At 38.5% G+C, this 9809-nt stretch overlaps 2 protein-coding genes across 14 annotated transcripts in view; one reads left to right on the forward strand and one right to left on the reverse strand.

The window, feature by feature from the left end:
* Positions 1 to 9233, reverse strand: part of LOC144026704 (uncharacterized) — a 145685-nt gene extending 136452 nt beyond the window's left edge. For 2 of the 11 annotated variants that reach the window (XR_013285274.1, XR_013285275.1), the window contains exons 1-2: positions 8787 to 9232; positions 3882 to 3985 (exon numbers count right to left, since the gene is read on the reverse strand). The gene's annotated coding sequence lies outside the window, so the exon portion shown is untranslated. Of the gene's footprint in view, positions 1 to 70; positions 364 to 3881; positions 3986 to 6492; positions 6722 to 8786 lie in introns of those variants that run through there. The other 9 variants (XR_013285278.1, XR_013285270.1, XR_013285271.1 and 6 more) reach the window with 8 other exon arrangements.
* On the forward strand, positions 8413 to 9732 carry dnajc19 (DnaJ (Hsp40) homolog, subfamily C, member 19). Of its 3 annotated transcripts, none has more exons than XM_077533627.1 (6): positions 8413 to 8528; positions 8809 to 8860; positions 8954 to 9027; positions 9299 to 9378; positions 9447 to 9517; positions 9594 to 9732. In XM_077533627.1, exons 1-6 carry the CDS (start codon positions 8526 to 8528, stop codon positions 9662 to 9664), a joined length of 351 nt encoding a protein of 116 aa, XP_077389753.1. In that variant the 5' UTR covers positions 8413 to 8525; the 3' UTR covers positions 9665 to 9732. The 3 variants fall into 3 exon arrangements, with proteins under 3 accessions (XP_077389753.1, XP_077389754.1, XP_077389755.1); XM_077533628.1 differs by having other exon boundaries at positions 9459 to 9517; XM_077533629.1 differs by having other exon boundaries at positions 8421 to 8528; positions 8971 to 9027.
* The last annotated feature ends 77 nt before the right edge of the window (positions 9733 to 9809 follow it).

Raw genomic sequence — 9809 nt, forward strand, 5'->3', positions numbered from 1 at the left:
TTGAATCAAACTATTTTGTTGGAGATGTTTGTCACATGTAAACCGACAAGTTCTATTTTTTTAAACCTACAAAATGATGATGGCAGGATTTTGGTTGTGATAATCCATGCTTGAGTCTTCAAGCGTCCCGCTCCGGGACAAGCAGAGGATAAAAAAAAAAAAAAAAAAGTCGACAAATAATCCTCGTCACTCTTAATCCGATGATCTGGGTTTTCGTGGCGACGAGGCCAACCTGCAACCGCGCGACAGGTAAGAGGAGATGTGCATCTTTGCCTTTTGCCTCCTCCTTCTTCAGCATCCACAACTCTGACTGCTCCTCGCCGCGTCGAAGCCAAAAGTAGCCGGATCCTGTTTTGCCAAACACGCCCGCACAGACGAGTCCGCAAAAGTCCACATGACTCCTCTGTACGTGCGCGATCGTTGTGTTTTATACTCTCTTTTTTTTTTCTTTTTTTTTTTGTATGAAGCTAACCCTGAGCCCGGGCCCAGTCAGCCTTTGAGACGCTTTCTATCCCCGCAAACACAAGACGGCTTTCATTATCTTGCCCGTCGCAGCGCAAGGCCTAGCTTCTAAAAAGCTACTGATTTCTTTCTTCCTTTAGCCCCTCCGTACAAAAGGAGGGCATTTTGTAAATTACTTGCTCGTTTCAGAGCAACAAAAGGTACTTTCATTGAACCCTCCCGCCCCCCTACTGCTTCGCCTTCTATCCCTGCCGCCATTTGATTTTGCTCAAATTTGATTACAAGGCTCGGAAAAAAAAAAAGGACGAGAAGAAAAGAGAGGCGGAAATAAGAAAGGCCCACAGATGGCATGTTCATTCAGCCGCTTTTCAATGGGCTGCCTTTATACGCGCGGCAATCCAAAGATGGTTTAGTCGCTCTGCTTGACAAAAAAAGAAAGAAAAAATATATATGTTTCGCCGCTTCCTCAGACAACTGACAAGAGGAGAGCAAAGAAAAAGAAAAAAAAAATCTCCTGCATTTTTTGTTCTTAATCCGCTTTACGGGCGCACAACTTGACCCAGGACAACTAAATGAGGCGTTGTTAACCCCTGGGCGTTATCTTATTTTGAAATGACTTGGTCAGAACCATCAAAAAGCCCAAAACGGGTCACAATAATGCCTAACGGTTTTAAAGTGTCCTGTCATAATAGCCACCTTTGACAAAACACACAAAGATGGACACCAAGCAAAACGTCATATCCAGCAGCATTCACGTTCCTCATGGTCAATGGGCCACTCAATCACAACTTGGAGGATAATGGTTGCAACTGTCAACATTGAGCACACACGTTTTGAGTGGCGTGGACGTCATGACCTCCGACTCGTTATCCCATCCGACTCGTTATCCCATTACCAGGCCATCGCGCCGGGTCGCCCAAATGAAAAGCTTCGTGTAAGGCAAATCTTGCAAAGGCCACTAATGGACACGACCTTTGCTTTCTGGCAGTCCATTCCGCTGACCAGAAGACGTCCCGGCCGGGGTTGAAGGCGGCAGAATTTCATCCGTTTGATCGTCACAAGATTGCTTGCTTAGAATATAAGGTGAAAAATAAATGAATGAATAAAAATAAGAAGGAAGAAGAAGAAAGAAGGAAGTAGAAGGAGAAAGAAAGAAAGAAAGAAAGAAAGAAGAAGAAGAAGAAGCAAAGAGAGAAAGAGAGAAAGAAAGAGAGAAAGAGAAAGAAAGAGAGAAAGAGAGAAAGAAAGAGAGAAAGAAAGAGAGAAAGAGAGAGAAAGAGAGAAATAAGAAAGAAAGAAAGAAAGAAAGAAAGATAGAAAGAAAGAGATCGAAAGAAGAAGAAGAAGAAGCAAAGAGAGAAAGATAGAAAGAAAGGAAGAAAGAAAGAGATCGAAAGAAGAAGAAGAAGAAGAAGAAGAAGCAAAGAGAGAAAGAGAGAAAGAAAGAGAGAAAGAAAGAGAGAAAGAGAGAAAGAGAGAAAGAAAGAGAGAAAGAGAGAAAGAAAGAGAGAAAGAAAGAGAGAAAGAAAGAGAGAAAGAAAGAGAGAAAGGGAGAAAGAAAGAGAGAAAGAGAGAAAGAAAGAGAGAAAGAGAGAAAGAGAGAAAGAAAGAAAGAAAGAAAGAAAGAAAGAAAGAAAGAAAGAAAGAAAGAAAGAGAAGAAGAAGAAGGAATGGGAAAAAAAAGGTTAAAAAAAATCAATACATTAAAAAAAAAAAAAAAAAAAAATGAAAGTAAACTAGATACCGGAATGACCTTCATAATATTTCTCTCACTGCGGCTATTTCCAGTATTCCATCAGAAAGCTTTGATAAAAGGATTACGCAACCAGCTTTGTGCATCCAAAGTCGAATCTGGATCGAGAAGGGAGAGCTGTTTGATTCAATAATTTCGTGTTTCCTTTCTGCCAAGCAGGCAGTCCTCTTGGGAGAAAGTCACAAATCAGCATTATGCCAGATTGACACATGCGACTGTCTGTAAAAATTATTCCGCTACCTGTCTGGCTACGAGTGGAGCAGTCAAGGAGACAAAATGGACACAAATTGGCAAAATACTCACAAACAAGTGATGATGGACAAAAAAAAATACAGTTCGATTACAATATATGGTTCGATTGAAAACCAGAATAAAAAAACAATGAATCTAGACCCACCCAGTATTTAAGCCAAGCTTAGTTTAAGCTTGCTGAGTAACATTTAGGAGTGCGACGATATATCGATGTTGCGATACATCGTGATACTTTGTCTCCCAATTGATTATCGATTCGCTTACGCAAGTATCGCAATATTTATAGTTAATATACAGCCACTAGAACTGCTCCATTGGTCATGAGTTATTGAGCAATTACTTGGCGGGCCACTAGGGGGAGCACTTCGTAAGAGTGGCGGGGAAATTGACTCAAGTCTTCAGGCGAAGAAGACTTATGAGCTTAGTTTATTATTATTGTTATTGTTATTATTATTATTTTATATATTTATATCTTATGTATTTATCTTAGACTTGTATTATTTTTATTTTGTGATTTTTTTATTATTATTTATTGATATTTATTTTATTATTCTTCCGTTTTTATTTATTATTTATTCATATAATGATTATTATTGGATGATGAAGTTTTATCATAGATTTTCATGGCTTTATTACCTGAGCAGTATATCGATAATGGCGGTATCGTCATATCGTGAGATAATTGTGATCATGAGCCTTGTACCGCATATCGTATCATATCGTGAGGTAGCCAGAGGTTCCAACTTCCCACCCCTAGTAACGTTATGCAATATATCAATAAGTACTATGAATAAGCGGTCTTGACACTTGATTTTAAGTTTGTTTTGGTCAATCTATTTTCATGTCGGGCTGTGAGGTTTTGCCATCTAAACTTAGCCAAACCAATTTTCATTTACAAATACATATGGAATCGAGAGGAAAAAAAAAAAAGGAGAAAAAAAAAAAAAAAAAGCAATGGCCACTTTCATTTGCCGTTATCAAATATAATCATCAGCAGACGGGACAGACGGCGCAGACTTGCATTCAGACATTTGACCTTTGAGTTGACTTATCATAACAGGGTCGCCACCCCCACGAGCTGCACTCATTACTGCCGACTCCTCCATGAAAGCGCTGATAAAGCACTCGGCTGGAGGTGACATTTCATTCATATATGTGTGCGTGCGCGCGCCATTGTTGTTGTGAGCTGCCGAGAGGCCCGCAGTAACATTGGAGGAGCTGGAGGAATTTCTGGCGAGTACTGGCTGTTTAGTATGGAACAACACCCCCCACCCAATATGCCCGCTAATGGATCAACATTGCAAGACTAAATGTGTTATGATCCGATGAAAGCAAGGTTGAAGTTTCTGGCCACAATTCCAAAATGGTATGTTTGATGCAAACGGCGCGCTTCATCGTTAAAAGAAAACAATACCTTGTAGTGAAACGTCACGGTGGCAGTATCATGCTTGGGCCCGATTTTCTTCGGATGGAACTCGGACATTCGTCAAAAGTGGAAGGAATTATGAACGGTTCCACCTAGAAAGCAAATAAATAAATAAATAAATAAATGTCAGGAAAAGCCTACTAGAACAGCTGAACAAAATTTGAAAGCAAAAATAAATAAATAAATAAATAAAATATTGTCAGGAAAAGCCTACTAGAACAGCTGAACAATATAGGAAAACAAAAAAGAAATGTCAGGAAAAGCCTACTAGAACAGCTGAACAAAATTTGAAAGCAAAAATAAATAAATAAATAAATAAAATATTGTCAGGAAAAGCCTACTAGAACAGCTGAACAATATTTGAAAGCAAAAAATAAAAAATAAAATAAAAATAAAAATAATGTCAGGAAAAGCCTACTAGAACAGCTGAACAATATAGGAAAACAAAAAAAAATGTCAGGAAAAGCCTACTAGAACAGCTGAACAAATTTTGAAAGCAAAAATAAATAAATAAATAAATAAATACATAAATAAATAAATAAAATATTGTCAGGAAAAGCCTACTAGAACAGCTGAACAATATAGGAAAACAAGAAAAAAAAAATGTCAGGAAAAGCCGAGTAGAACAGCTGAACAAAATTTGAAAGCAAAAATAAATAAATAAATAAAATATTGTGATGAAAAGCCTACTAGAACAGCTGAACAATATAGGAAAACCAAAAAAAATTAAATAATGTCAGGAAAAGCCTACTAGAACAGCTGAACAATATTTGAAAGCAAAAAAAAAGAATAATAATATCAGGAAAAGCCTACTAGAACAGCTGAACATTATTTGAGGGTTAATCCGAAACTCTTTAAATTGTGGCTGATGCTACATGACACCCAATTGACATGAAATGGAATGTGACTGGTTGATCCTGAACACCTCACAGTCTCAGCCACATGTTCTAAAAGGGTGTGCACACTTGTGCAACCACATGATCACAGTTGTTTTTAAGAGTTTCCATTATTTTAATTGTGTTATACGGGTCATCCGCGACCCTTGTGAGAAGTTAAGAAAATGGATGGATGGATGGATGGATGGATGTTTTTGATTCAGTTTCATTGCATTGTCGTCTTCGGTTTTGCCGGGAGGGGGTTTTTATGAGCAACTTTGTAAGTTAGCATTAGCGACTTTGTAAGTTAGCATTAGCATACTGGCAAATACTTTTTTTTTTCCATCCCCGACTGCAATTCAGGGCCACCTTGACACTTTTCCATCTAAATGAATGGCGGGTACCGCATGCCTCAGCGGCGCTATTGCGTGAATTTTATTTTTGATTGTTTCCCATTGGATATCATTACTTCCCTTTTTCCATCTAAATGAATGAAACTTTCGGATTAACACTTTTACACATAAATAAGCCATTAGCCGTGATTTTCAACAAGTCAAGTTGGCTCACATGTTAAAATACTTTGCCTGGCGTCACGGGGACATGCGAGTGCGTTGGTTCAAATCCCGCTTGGGAAACATTTTACTAGCATTCCGTTTTCAGCATTCCCACGGAATTTCTGCAGAAATTTCACTTCCTCTAGTTACTGAAGATTACTAGCCAGTACGACGACATTTTGGGGTAGCACTCCCATCGTCAAATTTTGAGCTTCTATCTTATCTTGTATATGATCAATATGACAATTTGCAACATTAAGAGAGCCAGCAAAATCAGTAGCAAATAACAATTGGCAATATAAACTAGTTCGACTTAAGTTACAGTAACTGATGAAAATAATAAAATCTTGCATATAATTTAGTTGGACTGTCACATTCCACAATGTATTTAAAAAAAAAAAAAAAAAAAAAAAAAAAAAGACATTGTCACACTGGATGAGGTCAGCAAATATTTTTTTAGTTATTGTATTTTGAATTATGTACAATATTGTAGTCACATTGTCACATTTGGGGTTTTTTTCACATTATTTAGAGTGTCAAAACATTAGCCAAGTTCAATTAGTTTTCTATTACTGAGACTTTTGGGGCAAATTAATCAAAACAGAGTTTTTAAAAAAAAAAGTGTGCAAATGCAGTGTGAATGACTCGTGTCAAAAGATGATTGGTCAGGAGAATAACCCAGAGGCGCACCTGTCAAAATCTTGCTCACAAGCTGCTGTTCATTCTCATACTCGTAAAAAAAAAATAAAAAAATAAAAAATAAAAAATGTCTCCAAATGTAAATGAATCATACAAGAAGAAGTTTCTGGTGGCCATCTCACTAACTCTCAAAAAGTTCTGACCAGCTAATGGAGGGAAGGAAAAAACAACAACTTTTCATCCATACTTGTCAAACAGCATCTCACAAAACATCATCAAAATGGCAGCATTGCACGCATCAGCGCTTAACAGTTTACCCTGACGACGGTCCCTAAAGTTGCTCATTGTCATTCCTAATCACTTCCTTTGAATCCTTAAACAGTCAGTCAACTTCTTTTTTCAAGCTCTATTGACGCCATTCCCGGAAGGCATTGCCGCCTTTTTTTTTTTCCCGCTTTCCGTCTCTCTCCGGCGGCGGCAAAACACACAAACAAACAAACATTTCGAAAACAAAAGCAAGCCTGCAAATACCTTTGCGGATGCCCAGAGGAAGATGGCGGACGGACGGACGGACAGATGAGCAAGATTCTTTTGCTGATAGTTTTTCCTTCCCTTTCGTCCTCTCTCGGCGTGCCGTGGAGAGCGACTGCAACGCCGCACAGGCTTGCCTCGGCATATCTAATTAGAGCTCGGCTCTCGTCCGCTTATCTGACAGAAGGATCTACCTCTCCAATCTCTCCTGACTCAATCGTCCCCCTCATCTCTGATTTTCCTTTTTATATTTATGCTGGAATATTTAATTGTAGACAAAAGGTTACTCTGGGCTCTATTCATTGCGCGCAGGCAGAATAATCTCCTTTAAAAGGCTTGACATTTCAGGCTTTTCAAAAGGGGCTGTGGAAAAAAAAAATATATATATCCCCGCTTTTGTTAATCAATGAAGTAGAACTCCAGCGAACAAAAGAATGAAATTGCTTGGTTGGGTTCATAAAACACGCAGAAATAGCAGCTTCCTGTGGGCTTTTTTTTTTTTTTTTTTGTGCTTGCCACTGGCTGGCCCTGCATATTGCATGCAAGCGGCGCTGTCATTCCATATGATTTAAGAGGGCAAAAACTTTTCATTTCTCCACACAGTTGGCTTTTTAAATCCGATTTGAAAACGCCGTCTGTGCTGCCGGCTGATTGGGACGACTTGGCAGAGTTTGGCTGCAGGGTTAAGTAAGCATCGCAAGGCTCACGCTGCTGAGAAATGGCTGCTATGGGAAAGTGATCCACTACAATTGACAATTTCTATACTGCGTCTGCTTTAGGGAAAAAAACATTTTTTTTTTGGGGGGGGGGGGGGGGGTCATTATGCAGATTATTACGAAGAAAAAAAAACAACTGTTTTTCAGACTAATTTTTGTTTTGTTTTTAAAGTTTTTTTTCTGTTTTGTTTTTTAAATATTTTTTTTCTGTTTGACTGAATATTTTTTCTGTCATAAATAAATTCTGAAAAACCGGGGGGATATTCCGAAAAGAGGAGGAAAAAGTATATATACATATATATATATATATATATATATATATATATATAAAACAGAAAAAAATTCATTCAAAAAAGCGAAAAAAACAATTATTCAAAAAAAATAAATAAAAAAAATCTACCAAAAAAACAGTGCACCAAATTCTGTTTTTCAGAGGTTTTATTTTTTAACATCTGAACTCCAAGTGACTTTTTGCAGACCACTGATCTTATATATGACTGGATAGCCAGACAGACACATTGTGTTTATCTACAAATGTGCTGAATCTTTATGGCATACATCACTTCCCCCTTTGCCCATTCGTTACAATGACGGAAGTCAATTTGAATGTCGACGCACGATTACTGCTTTCCTGGCGAAAGCTACAAAGCAACTGAAAAGTTTTGCATGAGAAGACAAAAAAGAGAGAGAGAAAAAAAAAGGGAAGCTATCCCAGGTGAAAGGACAATCAATGATCAACATGGGCCCACATTTCACTCCCTGGCATGAGCTTTTAAAAAAAAAAAAAAAAAAAAAAAAAACGACACAATTGTCCATTCTTTCAGACAAAACAATTCCGCTTTCGTCCACATGGAACCGCCATAATCAACGTAAAATGAAAGTTCCTTAGTGTTGCTTTAAGGCCAAGCACTTCACTGCCACAAAATAGAAATATTTTTTTTTTCTATTGGCAACTGTCAGTTGTGAATTTAACGTTCATAATTCGTAGTGTACAGTGATGTCAGTAACAACTATGATTAGCTAAAAATACAAAAATTAATTCTAAATAAATGTTTGGCAATCTCAATCTATTATGACAGGTTTTGCTAATTCTTATTCATAGAATTAGTAAGTCTACCATGCAATACGTTTGTTTTAAATAAATGATTCTTCATTCTTAATGATTTTTTTTTTTTTTTATGAAAGTATCGCTAATCTTTTTTGCCGGCTTTTTACGACAATTTCTCACGATTTCCGACACAAACAAAGGGACGCCACAAAACATGAGGTCAAAAGTTGTTCCCCTCTTCGGGTTGTAACAAAACATAACTCAGAGCTATGGCAAGTATCACTTTGTACCACTCCATAGGACAAAAAGAAGAAGAAAAAAACGATGTAACGTCACGAAATGTTTAGACGAGCCGGCTAGGCTAACGTTAGCTCTAGTCGAGTGTGCAAAACAAGCTATTCTACGTGACGTTTCGATGACTTCTACCGTCGACTAAACTATTTTTTTTGCTTTTGTTGTTGATGTAATTACGTTTTGAGAATTCGTTTCCATGTATTGACATTTCCTAGTTTGTTTGTCGTGATTCTTACCTGCTGTCCGGTGTGTGCACAGGCCAGTTCCGTGGTAGCAGCGGGGCTAGTTTTGGCTGCAGCAGGATTTGCAGGCAAGTACTGGAGTGGTGAACTCTTGTCAAGTCCTTTAGTTTGTCCCTTTATGTTCCCTACCCTGGTATGGTCTTCTTCACTCCGTCACCCAGGTCGCTATGTCATGCAGGCCATGAAGCAGATGGAGCCCCAAGTGAAGCAGGCCCTACAGAGCTTCCCCAAGAACGTGAGAATCTCAAAAGTTCTGTTTTGGTGTCGATAAAGTACAGCAAAATTCGCGAAACAGCGACGGGCGTCAACGGCCGAAGTCCTGCAGGTTTCCCCTCTTGCAACACAAGCTGATTCCAATCAACAGAGCTTGCTAATGAGCTGATCATATATCAGCTGTGTTGGAGAAGGGAAGCAACCGAAACTTGCAGGACTCCGCGTTTGCCCAGCCCTGAACTAAGGTTTATTACTTGGAAACGTGTTTAACTCGATTAGATGATATTTTGTAGGCCTTCGGAGGTGGTTACTACCGAGGTGGTTTCGAGCCAAAGATGACTAACAGAGAAGCTGCATTGGTTTTAGGTGTCAGGTATGTTAATTCGTTGAAGGTTTGGGGGGTTGGAGTTAATACCTAGTAATGACTATCATGTTTTTCAGTCCCACTGCCAGTTGGAATAAGATCCGAGAAGCCCACAGAAAACTGATGATACTAAACCATCCGGACAGAGGTCGGTGGAAAGCTCGTTTCCAGGAAAGCGTCTTAAGTTCACCTGTAAATGTCACACAATATTCTTGTTCTTGCAGGTGGCTCGCCTTACCTTGCGGCAAAGATTAACGAGGCTAAAGATCTAATTGAAGGCCAGGCAAAGAAGTGACGAAGCTGAAAGCAAGTAGCTCAGATTGTTGGTAGTTTTCAAATAAATTGTGTACATTGTAAATACGATTTTGTTTTTTGTGGTTTTTAGGTGATGTAGAGTCGTTTAGTTAACTCATGTTTTTCCTTTTAAGATAAAAACGCTG

The sequence above is a fragment of the Festucalex cinctus genome, chromosome 10 (genome assembly GCF_051991245.1).
Source record: "Festucalex cinctus isolate MCC-2025b chromosome 10, RoL_Fcin_1.0, whole genome shotgun sequence".
Taxonomy (NCBI): Eukaryota; Metazoa; Chordata; class Actinopteri; order Syngnathiformes; family Syngnathidae; genus Festucalex; species Festucalex cinctus.

Bases quoted from the DNA above. Each gene is read 5' to 3' on its own strand.
- dnajc19 (XM_077533627.1), top strand. The intron at 9,379-9,446 runs GTATGTTAATTC...CATGTTTTTCAG, and splicing joins GCATTGGTTTTAGGTGTCAG to TCCCACTGCCAGTTGGAATA. The intron at 9,518-9,593 runs GTCGGTGGAAAG...TTGTTCTTGCAG, and splicing joins ACTAAACCATCCGGACAGAG to GTGGCTCGCCTTACCTTGCG.